The sequence below is a fragment of the Hypanus sabinus genome, chromosome 1 (genome assembly GCF_030144855.1).
Source record: "Hypanus sabinus isolate sHypSab1 chromosome 1, sHypSab1.hap1, whole genome shotgun sequence".
Lineage (NCBI taxonomy): Eukaryota > Metazoa > Chordata > Chondrichthyes > Myliobatiformes > Dasyatidae > Hypanus > Hypanus sabinus.
In genome coordinates, this window is record NC_082706.1 from 2,382,164 (window position 1) to 2,405,251 (window position 23,088).

The following is a 23,088-nucleotide window of genomic DNA, read 5'->3' on the forward strand; positions in this document are numbered from 1 at the left end:
AAAGCAACTAAAAAAGTCATAAAGGAGGAAAAGATGGAATAAGATAAGCTAGCCAACAATATTAAAGAGGATACCAAGAGCTTCTGCAGATGCATAGAGTGCAGAAGAGGGGCAAGAGTAGTTATTGGACCACTGGAAGATTACACTGAAGAAGTAGTCACGGGGGACAAGGAAGTGGTGGATGAACTGGATAGGTACTTGCGTTAGTGTTCACTGTGGAAGACACTAGCCTCATTCAGAACCCTAGTTGGTAGTTCATCTGGTCCACATAACTTATTTACCTTCAGACCTTTCAGCTTCCTAAGTCTTTTTTCCTTAGTAATACAAACTGTACTCACTCCTGTCCCCTGACACACACTAATTTCTGGCATATTGCTATTGTCTTCCACAGTGAAGACTGACACAAAATACTTAAGTTCATCTGCCATTTCTTTGTTCTTATTACTACCCCTCCAGCATCATTTTCCAGCAGATACCTACTTTCATTCTCTCTTTTACTCTTTATATATCTGAAAAAACTTTTGGTATTTTCTTTGATATTATTGGCTAGATTACCTTCTCAAACTGCAGGATGAATTCTATCACATTATGATCACTGCTTCCTAAGGGTTCCTTTATGTTATCAAATCTGGTTCATTACACAACACCCAACCCAGAATTATCTTTCCCCTAGTGGGTGCAATCTCAAGCTTCTCTAAAAATCTGCAGTTGAGGCAGTTGTTTAGGTTCACCCAACTGATTTGTAGTTGATGCACTTAACATTAGTCCGGACTTCACTCAGCTACAATTAACGTCATTCTGAACAACCATCAGAAGGGCAAGAAAAGTCACTGGCTGCGGTTTGCCATTACTGTATGCGTCCAAGACAAAGAAGTGGGCAGGTAAAATCATTGCAGACGCTACCACCCAGCAAGCTGCTTTTACAAAAGCTCCTTTTAGAAAGCACCAGCGGGCTATTAAAACAAAAAAATTCTTCCTCTGGGCAGTTAATCTGATCAACCATTCTAGTTAGCCCTGACCGACACTATCCATCACCCCCATCACTTCACTGCAAGCATTAAATTACTTCTTATGATACTGCTGACATTGTAAATAGATGGTGGTATTTATGTAATTATGCACATTTTATTCCATATCAGTGCTTCTAACTTTATTTTTATATAATTCTTTATTCTATATAATTGTTGAAAGTTGCAGTTTCTTTGTTGTGTGTCATGCCAGCACAACACAGCAAATTTTTAATACACGCAAGTACACCCAGTGGCCACTTTATTAAGCATAGGAGTGTATCTAATAAAGTGGCTACTGACAGTATGGTCATGGTCTTCACCTGTATCCAACTCAAGGTTCGACTTGTCGTGTGTTCAGAGATGCTTTTCTGCCCATCGTTGTTGTAGACAGACAGACAGACAGACAGATAGATATACTTTATTGATGCCAAGGGAAATTGGGTTTCGTTACAGCCGCACCAACCAAGAATAGTGTAGAAACATAGCAATATAAAACCATAAATAATTAAATAATAATAAGTTAATCATGCCAAGTGGAAATAAGTCCAGAACCAGCCTATTGGCTCAGGGTGTCTGACACTCCGAGGGAGGAGTTGTAAAGTTTGATGGCCACAGGCAGGAATGACTTCCTATGATGCTCAGTGTTGCATCTCGGTGGAATGAGTCTCTGGTTGAAACTACTCCTGTGCCTAACCAGTACATTATGGAGTGGATGGGAGACATTGTCCAAGATGGCATGCAACTTGGACAGCATCCTCTTTTCAGACACCACCGTCAGAGAGTCCAGTTCCACCCCCACAACATCACTGGCCTTACGAATGAGTTTGCTGATTCTGTTGGTGTCTGCTACCCTCAGCCTGCTGCCTCAGCACACAACGTGTGGTTATTTGGGTTACTGTCACCTTCCTGTCAGTTTGAACCAGTCTGGCCATTCTCCTCTGAGCTGTCTCATTAACAAGGCGTTTTTGCCCACTGGATGTGTTTGTTTTTTTTTCCCCACGCCATTCTCTTTAAACTCTAGTGATGGTTGTGCATGAAAATCCCAGGGAATCAGCAGTTTCTGAGATACTCAAACCACCCCATCTGGCACCAACAATCATTTCACAGTCAAAGTCACTTAGATCACATTCCTTTCCCCATTCTGATGTTTGGTCTGAACAACAACTGAACTTCTGGACTATGTCTGCATACTTTTATGCATTGAGTTGCTGCCACACAATTGGCTGATTAGATATTTGCATTAACGAGGTGTACAGGAGTACCTGTTAAAGTATTTATTGTGCATATATGGTGAATAAAGCTAATCCTTGATGGATTTAAAGAACCCTGGAACACTGCATTTGAACCCTCAGCCACTTCCCCCCCCCCCACCAGTCCCCGAGTGATAGGGGGGTGATATCAGCAGACACCTTACCCTGAGAGTGGCTCTGGTGAATGCTCCAGTAGATGGCCAGGCACTGTTTTTCTTTCTTCATCGCTCGCTTGCAGCGACATTCAGACAGCGTGCTTTGCCGCAGAGCCATCACTGCAGCGACACACTCATTCTTGATCTCGGGGCCGAAAAGCATGGCAGCCTTGCCTGCCAGGCACTGGCGCAGGGTGCGAAGCCGGCTGCTGCAGCTTGGTTTGGCCGTGCACTGCTCATTGGCCCTTATGCAGTCCACTCTCCAACCTCCTGGCAGGACGGGGTCCCCAACAGAGTGAAGCACCTCATCTGGAGGGTGGAAGAAACGATGTTAGTAGAGGGCACAGTTGTGTCAAAAAGCAAAACCATTATTGCAGGATATTTAACCCAGATGAAACCACTATTCCAACAGCTAACACTACATTTCTGCCATTCACAAGGATGCTTCCAGCACTTGAGGACCTGAGTTATGGAGGAAGGTTGAATAGGTTATGACTTATCCCAAAAGTGTAGGAAGATGAGAGGAGATTTGATAGAGGTGTACAAAATTATGAGCGGTATAGATTGGGTAAATGTAAGCCAGCTTTTTCCACTGAGGTTGGGTGAGACTAGACCTAGATTTCAAGGCTTAAGGATGAAAGGTGAAATGCTGAAGATATACCTGAGGAGGAACTCCTTCACTTAGAGAATGGTCAGACTGTGGCATGAATGGTGGATATGAGCTCCATTTCAACATTTAACAGAGGGGTATGGAGGACTATGGTCTAGGTGTGAGTCGATGGGATAGGGCTCAATAATAGTTTGGGATGGGGCGAAGGGCCTGTTTGTGTGCCGAATCTCCTCTCCATCAACATTATATTCAAAAAGGACCGGCATTTTTGTGAAGCAGAGTTCCAAAGGTCTATTGTATGTACTCTTGAAAGCCTGGCTCTAAGAGTTAGTACATGCCCCCTAGTTTTGTAGTCCCCTGTACGTAGAATAAGTTACTCCCCACCCCTCCCCATTATCTAGCATCTGCCTTAACATTACACTGCAAAGACAGTCAGGGAGGAGGTACAGAAGCCTGAAGAACCACACTGAACAGCGTCTTCCCATCACCGTCAGATTTCTGAACAGTCCATGAACCCAGGAACATTGTTATTCTTATTTTTTGTTACACAATTTATTTTGTAATTTATAGCAATTTTATGTCTTTGCACTGTACTGCTGCCAGAAAACAGATTTCACTTTATCTGACTCTAATAGCACAGAAACTCACGAGCTGCTTCCTTTCTTTCATCCAAATCCATCAATGGTCTCTTGCCTCCTTCCTCCTACAACCCCCTTCAGTGTATTTACTCTAGCCACTCCTTCTCCTCATAGGTTCCCCTTTCCCAGCTCCCTTTCCTGAAATCCCTTTTGGATTCTGTATGTCATGGAGTGATGGCCTCCACTCCTTTTCCTGAATTCCCTTTTGGTTTGTGTATCTTGGATTGACAGCCTCTTGTTATTCTCCTCCTTAAATAGAAACTTCCATCTGTGTCCATCTGCCCCACCAGTTTTGGGGTGGTGGGTGTCTCTGGGATACACTGCAGGGCCGGTGGTAGGAGTGAATATTGATATTTCAGAGGATTATGGACAGGCACACAATCAGACAGATTTCATCCACCTGGTCAACATTGAGGGTGGTGGGATGGAGGTGTGTCTCTACCAAAGGAAGTGCAAGGCACTCCTTCTCCCCCGCTAACCTGCAGATCACCCTTGTGCAAGGTGTAGCACCAGTCAGGGTCACGAGCAGGTGGTAGATGGTAGTCAGAGCAGCTGGGGTGTATTACAAGATATCCATAGAAAAGGAAGCCAGCCCCAGCCTTGAGGTCAATGATCCAATAAAGAAAGTAGTACTGCCAGGCAGACAAGCTCTGACGAGTATCGATAACGGCTTTGGTGACTTGTCTTGTACAGACACGGCCCAGAAGGCAATGGCAAACCACTCCTGTAGAAAAATTTGCCAAGAACAATCATGGTGATGGAAAGTCCATGATCACTCATCGTACAACACAGGACGTGATGATGATGATGGTCAGCATTGACATTGTGGACCTGAATGGCCTGTTCCTTTCCATGAGGTACTGTTGTATGTTACAAGATCACTCCCAGTTCTGTGCTCCCTTCTGCTCTCCGCAACACTGTGAACACACAACAATACAACAGAGTGCAGACCCTTCAGCATACATTTTAACTTACTCCAACATCAGTCTAACCCTTTCCTCCATATAGCCCCCCATTTTCCTGTCATTCAAGTGCCCATCCAAGAATCTCTTTAATGTCTCTAATGTATCTGCCACGAGCACCCCTGGCAGCACATTCCACCCACCCACCACACTCTATCAAAAACCAACCTTTGACATCCCCCCTATACATCCCTCCACAATCACCTTCAAATTATGCACCCTTGTATTAGCCAGTTCTGCCCTGGGAAAAACTCTGTCTGCTCAATCTATGCCTCTTATCTGATACACCCCTCACCTTCCTTAATTTCAAAGAGATAAGCCCTAGCACACTCAAACAATCCTCATAAAATGTTCTCTGATCCAGGCATCATCCTGGTAAATCTTCTCTGCACTCTCTCTAAGGCTTCACATACTTCCTATAATGAGGCGACCAGATCAGAACACAATGCTCCAAGTGTGGTCTAACGAGTGTTTTATAGAGTTGCAACATTACCTCACAGCTCATGAACTTAATCCCCCAATTAATGAAGGCCAACACACCACACACCTTCTTAACCACCCTATCAAATTGCATTGCATTTTGCTCATGTGATTTTATAGAATTTATCTTCAATTCTGTCAAAAATAATTGTGTTTCTATTTTTAAACAGTGATTATTTCTATATTCTCCCATAAGAAATATTCTCCAAACCCATCCTGTCTCATGAATCAATCAATCCAGATAGAAACATTCTATTTACTAAAGTCTCTGCTTCCCAGGGTAGGAAGCTTAAGATAAAGGAAGCATTAGGGAAGGTGATCATAATATAATAGAATACACCCTGCAGTTTCAGAGAAGGCAGCTCAGGTCAGATGTATCAGTATTAAGACCATAAGACATAGGAGCAGAATTAGGCCATTCAGCCCATCGAGTCTGCTCCACCATTCCATCACGGCTGATCCCAGATCCACTCAATCCCATACACCTACCTTCTCACCAAATCCTTTGATGCCCTGACCGATCAGGAAATGATCAACTTCACCTCAACCATAGCCTGTGGCAGAGCATTCCACAGATTCACTACTCTCTGGCTAAAAGAAATTCCTCCTTTCCGCTCTCAAATCTGAGACTGCTCTCCAGTTCTGCCCCCATTATAAGAAACATCGTCTTCACATCCACCCTATCTAGTCCTTTCAAGATTTGGTAGGTTTCAATGAAATCCCCCACCCCCGCATTCTAATAAAATTCCAGCTGCCAAACACTCCTCATATGTTAACCCCATTCATTCCCAGAATCATTCTTGCAAACCTCCTCTGGACTGTCTCCAATGGCAACACATCTTTTTCTGAGATATGGGGTCCAAAACTGTTGAGAATACTCCAAGTGTGACTTGACTAGTGTCTTATAAAGGCTTAGCTTTATCCACTTGCCTTTGTACTTTATTCCCCTTGAAATAAATGCCAGCATTGCACATGCCTTCTTTACCACAGACTCAATCTGTAAATTACCCTTCAGGGAGTTTTGCACAAAGATTCCCAAGTCCCTTTACACCTCTGATAACTTAATTTTCTCCCCATTTAGATGACAGTCTGCATCATTGTTCCTTTTACTAAAATACATTATCAAACATTTCCCAACACTGTATTCCATCTGTCACTTTTTTTGCCCATTCTTCCAATTTGTCTAAGCCCTGCTGCAATCACATTGCTTCCTCAGTACTACCTGCCCCTCCAATTATCTTCATGTTATCTACAGCTTTGCCACAAAGCCATCAATTCCATTATCTAAATCATTAACAAAGGGATAAGTAGCGGTCCCAATACTAACCCCTGAGGAACACCACTAGTCACTAGATCTCTTTTATTCTCACTTACTGCCTACTGCCTGTCAGCCATTCTGCTATCCATGTCAGTATCTTTCCTGTAATGCCATGGGATTTTATCTTGTTGAACAGCCTCATGTGTGGCACCTTATCAAATGCCTTCTGAAAGTCCAAGAAAATGATATCCACTGCCTCTCCTTTGTCCACCCTGCTTGTTACTTCCTCAAAGAACTCTAACAGATATGTCAGGCAAGATTTCCCTTTACAGAAACCATGCTGACTTTGACTTATTTTATCATTAGTCTCCAAGTACCTTGAAACCTCATCCTTAATAATAGACTTCAACACTTTCCCAACCACTGAGGTGAGGCTAACTGGCCTAAAATTTCCTTTCTTTTGTCTTCCTCCCTTCTTAAGGAGTGCAGTGACATTTGCAATTTTCTAGATCTCCTGGACCAGGACAGAATCAAGTGATTCTTGAAAGATCTTGACCAATGCATCTGTTATCTCTTCAGCAACCTCTCTCAGGACTCTGACATGTAGCCCATCTGGTTCAGGTGACTGATCCACCTTAAGATCTTTGAGTTTGCCTAGCACTTTTTTCTTTGTAATAAGAACGACACTCACTCCTGCTCCCTGACACTCACGGACCTCTGGCACACTGCTAGTGTCTTCCACAGTGAAGACAGAAGCAAATACCCATTATGTTCATCAGCCATTTCTTTGTTCCCCATTACAACCTCACCAGCATCATTTTCCAGTGGTCCAATATCAGCTCTCACCTCCCTTTTACTCTTTAGATAACTGAAAAACTTTTGGAATCTTGCTTTATATTATTGTCTTGTCTGCCCTCATATTTCGTCTTTTCCCTGCTTATAACTTTTTTAGTAGCCTTTTCTTGGATTTTAAAAGCTTCCCAATCATCCAACTTCCCGCTCACTTTTGCTACTTTACATGCCCTTTCCTTGGCTTTTATGCAGTCCTTAACTTCCCTTGTCAGCCACAGCTGCCTACCCCTGCCATTTGAGAACTTCTTCCTCTGTGGGATATATCTATCCTGCGCCTTGTGAACTACTTCCAGGATCTTTAGCCATCACTGCCTCCTCAGGGTTCCTTTACATTAAGCTCCCTAATAAGATCTGGTTTATTACACAAAACCCAATCTAAGACACCCCTTCCTCAAGTAGACTCAAACACAAGCTGCTCTAAAAAGCCATCTTGTAGGCGTTCAACAAATTCCCTCTCTTGCCATCTGCTACCAATCTAGTTTTCCCAATCCCCTTCCATATTGAAGTCCCCCATTACAATTGTGTCATTACCTTTATTATATGCCTTTTCCAGCTCCCTTTGCAATCTCAAGCCCACATCTTGGCTACTACTTGGAAGTCCAGGTATGATTCCCATAATGTTTTTTTCAATTTCTTAACTCCACCCACAAAGATTACCGTGGAGTAAAGAGAACTACAGGGGCTTGAGGGAGGAGCTAGCCAAAGTTGATTGGAAGGGGACACCAACAGGGATAATGAGAGAACAGCAATGACTAGTGTTTCTAGGAGCAATTCGGAAGGTGCAAGGGTAGATACATCTCAAAGAAATGGTGTAAAGGGAGGAAGAGGCAAGTGTATCTTACAAGGGAAGTCAAAACCATTGTAAAAGCTACAAAGAGGACATAAAATGTAATAAAATAGAGGGAAGTTAGAGGATTGAGAAGCTTTTAAAAAAACCTACGGAAGGTAACTAAAAAGCCATAAGGAGAGAAAAGATGAAATATAAAGGAAAGCTAGCCAATAACATCAGTGGTTACCATAAGTTTTTCAGGTATATAAACAGTAAAATAGAGACAAAAGGGGATAGCAGACCACTGGGAAATGACACTGGAGAGGTCATCATGGAAGACAAAGAAATAGAGTGTCTTAGTAGGTATTTAGTTTTAGTCTTCATTGTGGAAGAGACTAGAAGTATGCAGAAATCTGAGAGTGTCAGGGGACAGAAGTGAGTGCAGATGCTAATACTAGAAAGAAGGTGCTTGGGAAACAAAGGTCTGAAGGCAGATAAGTCACTTGGACCAGATGAACTACAACCCAGGGTTCTGAAAAAGGTAGCTGAAAAGATTGTTGAGATGTTAGTAATGATCTTTCTAGAATTACTACATTCTGAAATGGTTCCTGAGGACTGGAAAATTGCAAATATCATTCCACTCTTTAAGAAGTTAGGACGACAGAAGAAAGGAAGTTATAGACCAGTTAACCTGACTTCAGTGGTTAGGAAGTTGTTGATGCCCTTAACTGGACTCCAGAGGTTGGAGTTCAATTCTGATATCATCTGTAAGGAATCTGTATGATCTCCTTGTGAAACATGTGGGTTTTCTCTGAGTCCTCTGGTTTCCAAAAATGTACCAGTACCAGTAAACCAGTAAACTGTTCCACAATTAAGCTAGGGTTAAATCATGGGTTGCTGGCAGTTTGACTCGAAGAACCACAAGGGCTTGTTCCATGCTGTTTCTCAATAAGTAAATAATAGACTAAAGTCAGCATGGTTCCCTTAAGGGGAAATCTTGCCTGACAAATCTGCTGGTATTATTTCAGGAAATAACAGGCAGGATAGACAAAAGAGAATCAATCGATGTTGTTTATTTGGATTTTCATAAGCCTTTGACAAAGTGCCACATGAAGCTGTTTAACAAGAAAAGAGCCCATGGTATTACAGGACAGATACCAGCATGGATAGAAGATTGGCTGACTGACAGGAAACAAAGAGTGGTAATAAAGGGGACCTTTCTGATTGGCTGTCAGTGACTAGTGGTGTTCTGCAGGATCGGTATTTGGACTGGTTCTTTTCACATTATAAGTCAATGATTTGGATGATGGAATTGATGTCTTTGTGACTAAATTTGTAGATGATATGAGCAGGTAGCATTGAGGAAGCAAGGAGTCTGTAGAAGGACTTATACAGATTGTAAAGAAGTGGCAAGTGGAATATAGTGAAGGAAAGCATATGGTCTTGCACTTAGTTAGAAAAAATAAAAGCACAGACTACTTTCTAATCCATGAGAAAATATAAAATAATCCAAGGTGCAAAGGGACTTGGGAGTCCTCTTGCAGGGTTCCCTGAAGCTTGCCTTACACATTGAGTCAATGGGATGGAAGGCAAATGCAATGTGAGCATTCATCTCCAGACAACTAGAATATAAAAGCAAGGGTGTTAATGCGGAGGCTTTATAAGGCATTGGTCAGACCACACAGAGTATTGTGAACAGTTTTGGGCCCCTTATGTAAGAAAAGATGTGCTGGCATTGAAGAGGGACCAGAGAAAGTTAACGAGAATAATTTCAGGAATTAAAGGGTTAACATATGAGGAGCGTTTGATGGCTCTGGGCTTGTACTCACTGGAATTTAAAATACTGATGGGTGAGGAGGTGGTTTCATTGAAACCTAAAGAGTATTGAAAGGCCTTGATAAAGTGGATGTGGAGAGGGTGTTTCCTATGATGGGAGAGTCTTGGACCAGAGGGCACAGACACAGAATAGAAGGACATCCCTTTAGAACAGAGATGAGGAAGAATTCCTTTAGCCAGAGGGTGGTGAAATATCTTGGTACAGATGGCTTTGGAGTTCATCTCATTGGATATATATATAAGGCAGAGGTTGATGGGTTCTTGATTAGTCAGGGCATCAAATGTTTCGGGGAGAAGGCACGGAAATGGGGTTGAGATGGAAAATAAATCAGCCATGGTGGACTGCCAGAGCAGACTTGATGGACTGAATGGGCTAATTCTACTGCTATGCCTTATGGTCTTAAATATCAAATACCAGAAGACAGGTTTATAAACACAAGATATTCTGCAGATGCTGTAAATCCAGAACAACACACACAAAATGCTGGAGGAACTCAGCAGGTCAGACAGCATCCATGGGAGTGAATAAGCAGACAATCTTTCAGGCCGAGACCCGTCTTCAGGACTGGAAAAGAAGGGAGAAGAAGCCAGAATAAGAAGGTGGGGGAGGGGAAGTACAAACTGGAAAATGATAGGTGAGGTCAAGATGGGTTCTAGTCAAGAGGAGAAAGTTTAAAGATGGCAAAGGCAAGTATTTTTTTTAGACAGAGGAAGTGGAGGGTACCTGGAACAGGCAGACAATGAAGGAATAAGAATCACATACAGGCAGGTGGAGTTAGAATACATACGAAGGACCGAAGGGCCTGTCCCTGTGCTGTTCCTCATTCTCGGTTTCCTCTTTTCTGTACAGCAGGGGGTACAAGCCCAACTCTCATTAAACTGCATCCGTTCCAGGTTCTAGACCAGTGACCCTTCCCTGAACTATTTCCAATATAGTCATTCCATTCCTTAAACAGAGATATCAAACTGTGGCCTCATCCTTCCCCAGTATACCTGAACCCGACACTTCAACTCCCCAGCAACAAAACAACCATACGGGGTCAACTTTTTAACTCATTGCTGTTATCACTCATCACCTCTTTGCAAATCATGCTCAAGGAATCCTCAGAGCAGTTAGACATTCTGCTTCACCTCTCATTTCTCTTGCCAGATTTCACAGACCTTTGCCCACTTAAGCCATCTATTACCCTCCCTCATCTCCCTAAGGTCCTCTCTCATACAGTTTGTGTGACTGAACTCTTGGGGTTCAGGTACCATTGCAGTAAATCTATGTCACACTCTGTTCAAAGGCAGCACATCTTTCAGCTGAACGAGCCCATTAATTCAATGAGAAAGACCCATAGTACAACTCTAACCATTCACCTCACTTGTCCATATGTGGCTAAATGTACCTAGTTACAAAGATACAATCGCACTGTTTCACATACCTTTGGTACCAGTGTAAATCGTAAATATTCATTACGCAAGTCTGTTTTAAATAACCAGCAATTTGAAAATAAATACAAACTGCCGGAGGACACAAGAGATTCTGCAGATCTAGAAATCTTGAGCAACTCATACAAAATGCAGGAGTAATTCAGCAAGTCAGGCAGCATCGACAGAGGGAGTAAGCAGTTGACTGTTAATTCTGCTCCTGAGATGCTGCCCGACTTGCTGAGTTACTCCTGCATTTTGCTCAAGATTACTAGAGGAACTGCGTAGCATTTAGAGACGGAGTCTTTACCTGAAACATTGACAGTCCATTCCCCCACCCCCCCACCCCACAGATACTACCTGACCCATCGAGTTTCTCTAGACTTTGTTTATTTATACCAGATTACAGCATCTGCTGTCTTGTGTTTGCAATGTAGAAATGCATTTATTTTCTCAAATATTTCTGCTCCCTAACCAGCAACAGATGATTAGGTTCCATTTTCCCAGTTTTTTCAATCATATTTTATGTAGAGATGCAGAACAGTAACAAGCCCTTCCAGCCCAACTGGCCAGCACTGCCCAATTACACCCACGTGAACAATTCACCTACTAACCGTATCCTTGGACTGTGGGAGGAAACTGGAGCATTCAGAGGAAACCCACGCAGTCACGGACAGAAAGTACAAACTCCTTACAGAAGGCAGCAGGGAGTAAATCTGTGTAGAAGCTGCTCTAACTGTGTTACACGGACTGCTTTTAAATGATGCTACTCTACCTGCCTTCTTCAGACAGTTCGTTCCATGGACTCACCACTCTCTGAAAATGTTACCCATCAGCTCGCCTTTAAATCGTTCCCCTCTCACCTTAAATCTATGCCTCCTACCCCGGGGGAATGTATAGTACAAACTCCTTACAACCACACTGAGAAAGTTTACTGAGATTTTTGGCTGTTCTCCTGCTGTTATTAAATCTTCAAGATTCGCCACTGAATGGGAAAACCAGCAAATTCCCTTTCAATTCGACATCGTTTTCTGTTGGTGATGGGCCTGTACCTGCTGCAGTTTGGAAGAATGGTGAGGTGGGGGATCTCATTGAAACCTATTAAATATTGAAAGGCCTAGAGAGAGTAGATATGGAGAGGATGTTTCCAATGGGTGTGGAGAGGGGAGATCTAGGACCAGGGGGCTCAGTCACAGAATAGAAGAACGTTGCTTTAGATCAGAGATGAAGATGAATTCCTTCACCAGAGGGAGATAAATTTATTGTCACAGACCATGGTGGAGGCCAAGTCATTGGGTATGCTTAAAGCAGAGGTTGATTGATTAGTCAGGGTGTCAATGGTTAAAGAAAGAAGGCAGGAGAATGGGGTTGAGGGGGAAAATAAATCAGCCATGATGGAATAGTGGAGCAGAGCAAATGAACTAAATGAAATAAAATGAGTTAAATTTCTCTTATGGCTGCTTCTGTTTCGCAATTTATACAATTTACCAAGCATTTGATACTTTGTAAGAGGTGTTTCAAGCCCTTAAGATTTCTCGTAATATTATTCAGCTCTCAAAGAAGGGTACGTACCTGAGTACTCCCTTCGCAAAGCAGATGCACTGAAGAATGCAAAAGATCACCCCAGTGCTGAGTGAAGAGCTAGAACTGGGAGGATGAGTCCAGGGAATCCTCTCTCACCATAAAGGTCAGAGTCAAAAGAGAATAGCCTTTCAGCTCATTGAATCTATGCTGAGCAACCACTGATTTCCTCACATCATGCTCTCATTCAATAGAACCTAGAAAATTATAGTACAGGTCCTTTGGCCCAGGATGTTGTACTGACCTTTTAACCTATGTTAAGATCAATCTCCCTTGCATAGCTCTCCATATTTCTATCAATATTCTCACCATACTTCTAACAACACCCCTTAAATCCTACCCCTTACCTACCCACTAGGGCAATTAACCTACCAACCTGTGCGTTTCTGCGATGTGAGAGGACATTTTTGCACCCAAAGGTCAAAAGAACATGCAACCTCCACAAAGGGAGTACAAAAGGTCAGGATTGAACTCGAGTTGTTGGAATGCCATCATCTATGATCAGGGTGTCGATAGGGAAATGTTAATCAAGGCCACCTGTTAAAAGAAAGGTGAGAATGTTTGGATCTTTCCTGCCTAAGGCCATGGGGAGAGAACCAAAATCAGGTTTAATATCACTGACATGTTATGAAATCTTTTGTTTTACAGTACAATAAATAAAAGCCTTTAAATTACAAAGAAATCAAATAATTAGTGTTAAATAGAGCAAGAATACTGAGGTAGTGTTCATGGGTTCATTGTGTGTTCAGAAATCTGATGGCAGAGGGGGAAAAAGCTGCTCCTGAAATGTCGAGTGTGTACCTTCAGGCTCCTGTATCTCTGCCCAAATGGGAGCAACGAGAAGAGGACATGCCCCTGGTGATGGGAGTCCTTGATGATGTCCTCAGTGCTGGGGAGGCTAGTGCCCGGGATGGAGCTGGTTGAGTTTACTTTTTCCGATCCTGTGCAGTGGCCCCTCCATACCAGATGGTGAACCAACCAGGTAGAACGTTGTACACTGTACACCTGTGGAATTTTGCTGGAGCCTTTAGTGACATACCAAATGTCCCCAAGCACCTAATGAAAATTGCCTTCTTTGTAATTGCATCAATATGCTGGGTCCAGGATAGATCTTCTGAGATGCTCAACTCTGAGTCCATAACGTAGCAAGCTACTGACTCATGGACGTCCCATCTGGCCAACCGGAATTCTTCATCAATTGGACCAAAGGCACACCGGTCTGCAGTCACAACCGTGATTGGTGGCAAGAAACTGTCAATCAGCTTCGCAGACTTAAAAACAAATCCCAAAGTAGCTACTTAGCAACAGTGAGGACACCCCGATGTGGGCCTTAGGCATTGTCACCCAACTCACGGGCATCACGTAGACCAAGTGTTGTGGGGCAGACTGGTGGTTCCACCGGCTGGGGGTCTGCCATAGGGTGCAGCATCTGCATTGACATTACATCTCTGTGGCACATTCCTCTGCAAATTCCAGTCAAGGAGGCACTGAGCTATGATGTCCATCGAGGTCCTGGCTCAGACTCAGTTGTAGTCTAAGTTTGTAGGGATAGCTTTGGGTACATTGCAGTGAGCTAAGGGGTCAGATTAGGGTTTAGGGACAGGGATGAGGGATAGTTAGAGGTCAGGGGCAGTAAATGAAGAGTCAGGGCTAGGAAGAGGTGGTCAGAACTATCTGTGGTTGATGGGCAACAATGCCCAAGGACAGATGTCAAGTTGGCAGATGCTGAGGAGGAAGACCAACAATTCCCAGGGTCATTAACCAAAGAGGGCCACCCCTGTGAGTGAGGGCCAGTGATCCACCCACTCGGCAAAATCCAGAGGCTGAAATCTGAAAGTCAAAGCCCTTGGATCAGCATGTCTGGAAGCTGGGCGCCCAAACTCTGAGTCAGGGCCAAGGACTGAAGACTTGGAGGCAACCTGTCCTGGGGTTGGAGATCTGTTGATGTGGGAAAGGGGCTGGTATCGCTGCTGTCATTTTGATTCATTGTTGTATTGCTGTTGTTATTGTTTGTGTTGTTCTGCTGAACACTGTGGACACCAGAAAGTGGATTTCCACTTGTGGGCTGCCCCCAGCACATCCTAAGGTTGCAATGGTTGTTAACACAAACAACTCACTTCACAAATACCGGAGAAACTCAGGTCAGGCAGCATCTGTGGAAATGAATGAACAGTTGACACTTTTGGCTGAGATATTTCTCCACTCTAGTATTTTGTGTGTGTTGCTCTGGATTTCCAGCATCTTCAGAATCTCCTATATTTATGGCACATTTCACTGTATGTTTTAATGTACGTAGGATTAAGAAGTGAATCTGAAGACATGGAGGATTGGGGAAGGGATATTATATATCTTCCATAAAAAAAACCCTGCCCAGGCTTGCACCCTGGAAACTTTCCAAGGGGCAAATCAATGGTCTATCAAGACTAACGGAGACCTACACCACACACATCATAGATCAGGGGTTCCCAACCATTTTTAAGCTATGGACCCCTACCATTAAGCAAGGGCTTTATGGAACCCCTGTTATAGATTGAAGCAGGGCAAGTTTCCATGCCATTCAGTAAGGGCTGATCCAGAGAGGAGAGAATGTGAAATGGCAAGTGACAGCCCAAGGTCCCAAACTATCCACACTGAGCAGCCATGGCCACCTCACTAACCACACTTCACCCTCCTCTCTCATTCACCACATCACTCTAGCCTCGTAAACAAAAGCTTCTGTATTCTCAGTGGAACTAATCAACGTGCTTTGCCTGCAAGGGTCACTGTGCTGTTTGCCATGGGCTTTACTTTCTTTCGTACCCTGCACGGCCACCCGCAGCTTTCAGTGGAGGAGACGCGGGCCCCTGGCCTGCTCCGGAGCAGAGTGGGAAGGCATTCCCTGAAGGCCCCTGGCCTGCTCTGGAGCAGAGTGGGAATGCATTCCCTGAAGGCACCGCCTGCTCCGGAGCAGAGTGGGAAGGCATTCCCTGAAGGCCCCTGGCCTGCTCCGGAGCAGAGTGGGAATGCATTCCCTGAAGGCACCGCCTGCTCCGGAACAGAGTGGGAATGCATTCTCTGAAGGCCCCTGGCCTGCTCCGGAGCAGAGTGGGAAGGCATTCCCTGAAGGCACCACCTGCTCCGGAGCAGAGTGGGAAGGCATTCCCTGAAGGCCCCTGGCCTGCTCTGGAGCAGAGTGGGAAGGCATTCCCTGAAGGCCCCTGGCCTGCTCCGGAGCAGAGTGGGAAGGCATTCCCTGAAGGCACCACCTGCTCCGGAGTGGGAAGGCATTCCCTGAAGGCACCTGGCCTGCTCTGGAGCAGAGTGGGAATGCATTCCCTGAAGGCACCGCCTGCTCCGGAGCAGAGTGGGAATGCATTCCCTGAAGGCCCCTGGCCTGCTCCGGAGCAGAGTGGGAAGGCATTCCCTGAAGGCACCACCTGCTCCGGAGTGGGAAGGCATTCCCTGAAGGCACCTGGCCTGCTCCGGAGCAGAGTGGGAAGGCATTCCCTGAAGGCACCACCTGCTCCGGAGCAGAGTGGGAAGGCATTCCCTGAAGGCCCCTGGCCTGCTCTGGAGCAGAGTGGGAAGGCATTCCCTGAAGGCCCCTGGCCTGCTCCGGAGCAGAGTGGGAAGGCATTCCCTGAAGGCACCACCTGCTCCGGAGTGGGAAGGCATTCCCTGAAGGCACCTGACCTGCTCTGGAGCAGAGTGGGAATGCATTCCCTGAAGGCACCGCCTGCTCCGGAGCAGAGTGGGAATGCATTCCCTGAAGGCCCCTGGCCTGCTCCGGAGCAGAGTGGGAAGGCATTCCCTGAAGGCACCTGGCCTGCTCCGGAGCAGAGTGGGAATGCATTCCCTGAAGGCACCACCTGCTCCGGAGTGGGAAGGCATTCCCTGAAGGCACCTGGCCTGCTCTGGAGCAGAGTGGGAATGCATTCCCTGAAGGCACCGCCTGCTCCGGAGCAGAGTGGGAAGGCATTCCCTGAAGGCCCCTGGCCTGCTCCGGAGCAGAGTGGGAATGCATTCCCTGAAGGCACCGCCTGCTCCGGAACAGAGTGGGAATGCATTCTCTGAAGGCCCCTGGCCTGCTCCGGAGCAGAGTGGGAAGGCATTCCCTGAAGGCACCTGGCCTGCTCCGGAGCAGAGTGGGAAGGCATTCCCTGAAGGCCCCTGGCCTGCTCCGGAGCAGAGTGGGAAGGCATTCCCTGAAGGCACCACCTGCTCCGGAGTGGGAAGGCATTCCCTGAAGGCACCTGGCCTGCTCCGGAGCAGAGTGGGAAGGCATTCCCTGAAGGCACCACCTGCTCCGGAGCAGAGTGGGAAGGCATTCCCTGAAGGCCCCTGGCCTGCTCTGGAGCAGAGTGGGAAGGCATTCCCTGAAGGCCCCTGGCCTGCTCCGGAGCAGAGTGGGAAGGCATTCCCTGAAGGCACCACCTGCTCCGGAGTGGGAAGGCATTCCCTGAAGGCACCTGGCCTGCTCTGGAGCAGAGTGGGAATGCATTCCCTGAAGGCACCGCCTGCTCCGGAGCAGAGTGGGAATGCATTCCCTGAAGGCACCGCCTGCTCCGGAGCAGAGTGGGAATGCATTCCCTGAAGGCCCCTGGCCTGCTCCGGAGCAGAGTGGGAAGGCATTCCCTGAAGGCCCCTGGCCTGCTCCGGAGCAGAGTGGGAATGCATTCCCTGAAGGCCCCTGGCCTGCTCTGGAGCAGAGTGGGAAGGCATTCCCTGAAGGCACCACCTGCTCCGGAGCAGAGTGGGAATGCATTCCCTGAAGGCACCGGCTGCTCCGGAGCAGAGTGGGAATGCATTCCCTGAAGGCCCCTGGCCTGCTCCGGAGCAGAGTGGGAATGCATTCCCTGAAGGCCCCTGGCCTGCTCTGGAGCAGAGTGGGAAGGCATTCCCTGAAGGCACCACCTGCTCCGGAGCAGAGTGGGAATGCATTCCCTGAAGGCACCGGCTGCTCCCTAGGCCTGTACCTCAGCAATCAGAGGCTGGACACCCTCCTCCCTCGCCGGAGAACTCTGGGATTCTGCTGTGCGTGGATGTCGTGATAAGGCTCAAGTTGATGTACAAGCAAGGATAGTTTACAAATTTGGGCAGTCAACCCAGGTGAGAGCAGTCCTTGAAGAACATCACTTCCCTTTGTACAGCGGGGTTTGGAGTCATCTGACATACTGAGACAAGATAAGGAAGCAAAGGGTTCCAGGATGACACTTACTTTAACAATTCTGAATTATTATTGGCATTTAACTTGGATTCTATTGCCTATTAATACCTGTATTACCAGAGTGTGATTGGTGATTGATTGTGCAAATCAGGAATTTGAATACATACAAGGTCACTAATCAGTAAGCAACTCATCAATTTCTGTATAACAACGGCATTTCTTTGTTCGAACTTTAAAGCAGTTTGGTGATGGGGCCAGGCTGCCCTCCTGCACAGGTACAGGATATGAAGTGTGAGTGAGGAATGAGAGTCCAGTTAATCCGTGATGGCAGCGGCATTCAGGCACTGGTTGGCTGCTGTCAGTGTTGTGATAAAGGGTGCAACGGAGGTCAACAGAAAGCCTCGGGTTGGTGGCAAGAGTTACCTCCAGTTCCCAGGTGGAAAGGAGGGTTCCTGAGACTCTGCCTGCACTTCCTACCATGCTCCTGGATTTTTGACAATGCAGCTAACAGCGACAGCTACTTTCACCACCCACACCCACCCAGAGGTGCTGCCTGTCATGCTGTGCTCCCCTACCAGATCACTGGCTGCATACCCATCACTCTCTATCCTCCTCAGGTCCCTCCCCAGGCCAACTGTGGCAGAACACAAGCATGGTATCCCCCTCTCATTGGCCCATGTGCCCTACCTTACCCCACAACTCTCATCACTACACTATTCTCCAGTAAAATGACAAACGTCATGACATACACTCAGTACCCTCTTTATTCGGTATCCCCTGTGCTTTTCTGCTGCTGTAGCCCCTCCACTTCAAGGTTGGATGTGTTGTGAATTCAGAGATGCTCTTCCGTACACCACATAAGATATAGGAGCAGAATTAGGCCATTTGGCTATTCAAGTCTGCTCCACCATTTCATTAAGGCTGATCCATTTCCCCCTCAGACCCAATCTCCTATCTTCTCCCTGTATCCCTTCATGCCCTGACTAATTAAGAATTTATCAACCACTGCCTGACCTCCACAGCTACCTGTGGCAAAGAATTCCACAGACTTACCACTCTCTGGCTAAAGAAATTCCTCATATTTATTCTAATGAATGTCCCTCTAAGGCTGTGCCCTCTGATCCTAGACTCCCTATCATAGGAAATACCTTCTCCATGTTCACTGTATCATAGCCTTCCAACATTTGACAGGATCCATGAGATTCCCTCTCACTCTTCTGAATTCCAGTGAGTACAGGCCCAAAGCCTTCAAACGCTCCTCATATGACAAGCCTTTCAATCCTGGAATCATTTTCCTGAACCTCCTTTGAACCGTCTCCAATGTCAGCACATCCGCTCTTAAAAGAGGCCCAAATCTGCTCACAATACTCTAAAGCCTCGCCAGTGGCTTTTAAAGCCTCAACATTACATCTTTGTTTTTATTCTTCAGTTGAATAACCACAGTTGTAACTCAGATAACCATTGTAACATGTGGTTGAGTTACTGTCACTTTGCTGACAGCTTGAAGCAGCCTGGCCATTCTCCTCTGATCTCTCTCACTAACAAGGTGATTTTGCCCACAGAACTGCCACTCTCTGGATGTTTTGTTTGTTTTTGCACCATTCTCTGTAAACTCCAGATACTGTTATACATGGAAATCCCAGATCAGCAGTTTCTGAGTTACTCAAACCACTGTATCTGGCACCAACTATCATTCCACGGTCAAAGTCACTTAGGTCACAGTTCTTCTCATTCCGATGTTCGGTCTGAATAAAAACTGAACCTCTTGAACACGTACGCGTGCCTTTTATGCATAGAGTTGCTGCACATAATTGGCTGATTATATTATTGCTTTTTGTAGGTAAAGGGTTAACTAGAGTTAAAGGTTAGTAACTAGAGAGAGGACCTCTGGAATAGGTTGGTTTGTGTGATACTGTACTCCTTTAGCGGTTCAGTTTTATGACCAGCCCTTCATTTATTTCATTACCATTTGTTTTTGTTCATATTGCAGACACTTTCCCAGCGCCGAGTTACAGTTATGCAAATATTGCATTTAGGGCTCGCGTTGATTGTAGATTGCCACTGCTTTCTGAATGCTTTTGCACTTAATATTTTATTCATTAACTTAACTTTCTTTCATATTATTTTTCTTTCAGATGTGTTTATGTTAATATTTTAATGCACGTTACCTTCTTAAGAACCATTCATGCCTCTGTCTCTCCCCCACCCCCCACACATGCTCTCCCTCCATTTCTGGCTCTTCCTCTCTCCTTCCGCATCCCTCCTACATCTCCTTCCCCCTCTCCCCCTCACACATTTCCCTCTTTTACTAACTGTCCATCCCCATTTCTCCCTCTCTTCCCCCATATCATCCTACAACCCACATCTCCATCTCAATCTCCCCCACTCACATCTCAGTTCCCTCATCTCTTACACTCTCTCCAATTCCATTTCTGTCCCCAATATTACACGAACCCCACATCCCACTTCTTCTCCTTCCACATTCACCCTCATACATCTCAGTCACACACTCTCCAATTCAGTTTCTGCTTCCCATATAACACTATGCCCACATCTCTATCCCTCTCTCCAACTCCATTCTACCTGCCTCCCACTTTCTCTCTTCCCACATCCCTCCTTCTATCTCTCCATGCCCTACGTCAAACCACACACGTCTCTCCATTCTGTTCCAATCCCCTCTTGCCCCATCTCTCCGTTCACCCCAAATATCCCACTCTCTACATCTCAGTTTCTGCGTCACTGTTGCCCTCCACTGGTTCCCTGGAATTACTACCTGGTTGCAGTCAGCAATCACTCCATTTCAATAAAGCAGGCCATTCACCCCATTCCCTCTATGCTGTTTTTCCTGCTCCACTCAAGTCTCTTCTCACCTATTTCCCAGTCGGCCTATCACTGTCTCACCCCTCCAATCATTTCCCCAGCTCCCATGGAAGTTACTTCAGCGGGCCACGTATTCATTCTGCAGGTACAAAGGGAGATTGACACAGTGATCCCTGTATGACACATCATACCATAGCTCATACCCACTCCAAACTAGGGGTCACATTCCAACACCCAAACTCTCCAAGTGACACGTCAACTAATTAAATGTAAAAACATTCTTTAAAATTCTGATCATTTGCCTCCATTGGTCCAGAGAGTGTAGATACAACCCAAGATACAGAGATCTAGGAAACATTCCAGTTCTGAATAACTAGTGAGCAAGAGAGGAGAAAGAGTGGGGAAGTGTCTGTCACTCTATTCCCTCTCCCATTTCAAAAACCCTCACTCTCTTCCCATTCCCATCACCTCCCTCCACCTCCATCCCTTTTCACTCTCCAACACACCCTCTCTCCCCATCCATCCTCTCCAACACATGCTCTCCCCTCCTTACCCCTTCTCCCTCTCCAACTCACCCTCTCTCTCCTCCATCCTCTCCAACACATGCTCTCCCCTCCTTACCCCTTCTCCCTCTCCAACACACCCTCTCTCCCCATCCCCTGCATGCTCTCCCCCTCCTCCCTATCATCCCCTCATTCCATCCTCCTCCCTCACCCCCTCGCTCACTATCACCCCCTCTGCCCCCTCACTATCACTCTCTCCATCTCCCCTCCCTCATTCGCTCTCCAACATCCCCTCTCTCCATCCCTGTCCCTCACCATCACCCCCACTTCTCCATCCACCCTCCCTCACTCCCTCTCCATCACCCCTCCCTCACTCCATCCCAATCACCCCCTCTTCTCCATCCGCCCTCCCTCACTCCCTCCCTATCACCCCCACTTCTCCATCCCCCTCCCTCTCTCCCTCCCTATCACCCCCTCTTCTCCATCTGCCCTCCCTCACTCCCTCCCTATCACCCCCTCTTCACTCCCTCCCTATCTCCTCTCCTCCATCCCTCTCCCTCTCTATCACCCCCTCTGCTCCATCCACCCTCCCTCCCTATCACCCCCTCCTCCGTCGCAGCCTGTTTTCTCTATTTCTCACTTCTTCCTCACTCACTGTTTCCCACCTCCTGCCTATCCTCTCCCTCCAGCTACCCCTTTCCCAGGGGCTCCCTCCCTCCATGTTGCCAGACCCTCCGCCTCTCCCCGTACCCTCACCCTGTGAGTGTCGGTCTCCGAACTGAGGTCAGGCCGGGTGTCTGCTCGTTCACTCCGGTACAGGACCTGAAACTGTCCCGGACGCTGCGACTCGCCCGCGCTCCTTAGCAAGTTGTCTCCTTCCGAGAGTAAAGACGCCCCCCCCCCACCCCAAACTCCAGGCGGGGACCGGACACATCTCCTACACTCACCTATCAAAATCAGAATGAAGAACAGGTTGGCACAGATCATGGTAAAATCTCCACAGGGTGACGGATGTCTGTGTGAAGGGGGAGTGTGTAGCTACTTGTCCGACGTCCACTCCGGGGTACAGGCGGCTCTCCAAAGTCGTTTAGCAGCGGACACAGACTGGCCTCAGAGTCCGGTGCTGGCCGCTGCTCTGCCGCTCCATCTTGTCCCGCCGTCCCTGGCTGTAGTTGGACCGACCCCCCGGTTACTTCCTATAGGGACGACAGGAGTATCCAGTCCGTGTCGAGGTCACATCCATCAGTGGTGTACCGGCTCCGCAGTCCTGTCCCCACCCGCACGGCCGCCGGCTCTCCGCTGCCCACTGTCCCCCGCCCAGCTCCTCCCTCCTGGCGCAGCGGTGCCGGAGCGGGCCGCCTCCTTCAGCGGCAGATCTGGGGCACGCCAAACGCCGGCTGCTCCCGTGCATCCATCGCCTCCGGAGAGCGCAGCCGCAATTAAGTTGTTGCAGCGGGGACGGACTTGCCGGAGCGGGAGTCAGTGGGAGGGGGTAGGGGTGGCAGCCCTCCAACCGTTCCTAAACCCCGGGCAGGGGGCAACTTTCCACCCACCCCAGTCCCTGGACAGGAAGACAACTCTCCACCCATCCCCAAACCCCAGAGGGTAGGAGAGCAAATCTCCATCGCCCGTAAACTCCAGAAGGGGGTTAACTCCCCAGCCGACCCCAAACCCTGGACAGGGGGGAGGGAACAAATCTCCAGCATCGCCAAACCCCAGCCGTCTCCATTCCCGAACAGGAATTCGCGAGATGCCCCTAAGCCCCACATGGGGGGGCAACTCTCCAGCCGCCCCTAAATCCCAGA

General features: G+C 47.0%; 1 protein-coding gene across 1 annotated transcript in view; it reads right to left on the reverse strand.

Annotated features, from left to right (window-relative positions):
• gfra2b (GDNF family receptor alpha 2b) overlaps positions 1–22,707 on the reverse strand; it is a 400,451-nt gene extending 377,744 nt beyond the window's left edge. Inside the window, exons 1-2 of the mRNA XM_059959447.1 lie at positions 22,231–22,707; positions 2,425–2,724 (exon numbers count right to left, since the gene is read on the reverse strand). Of these exons, the coding sequence (XP_059815430.1) occupies positions 2,425–2,724; positions 22,231–22,270 (340 nt within the window). The 5' untranslated portion in view covers positions 22,271–22,707. The remainder of the gene's footprint in view (positions 1–2,424; positions 2,725–22,230) is intronic.
• Positions 22,708–23,088: the final 381 nt, after the last annotated feature.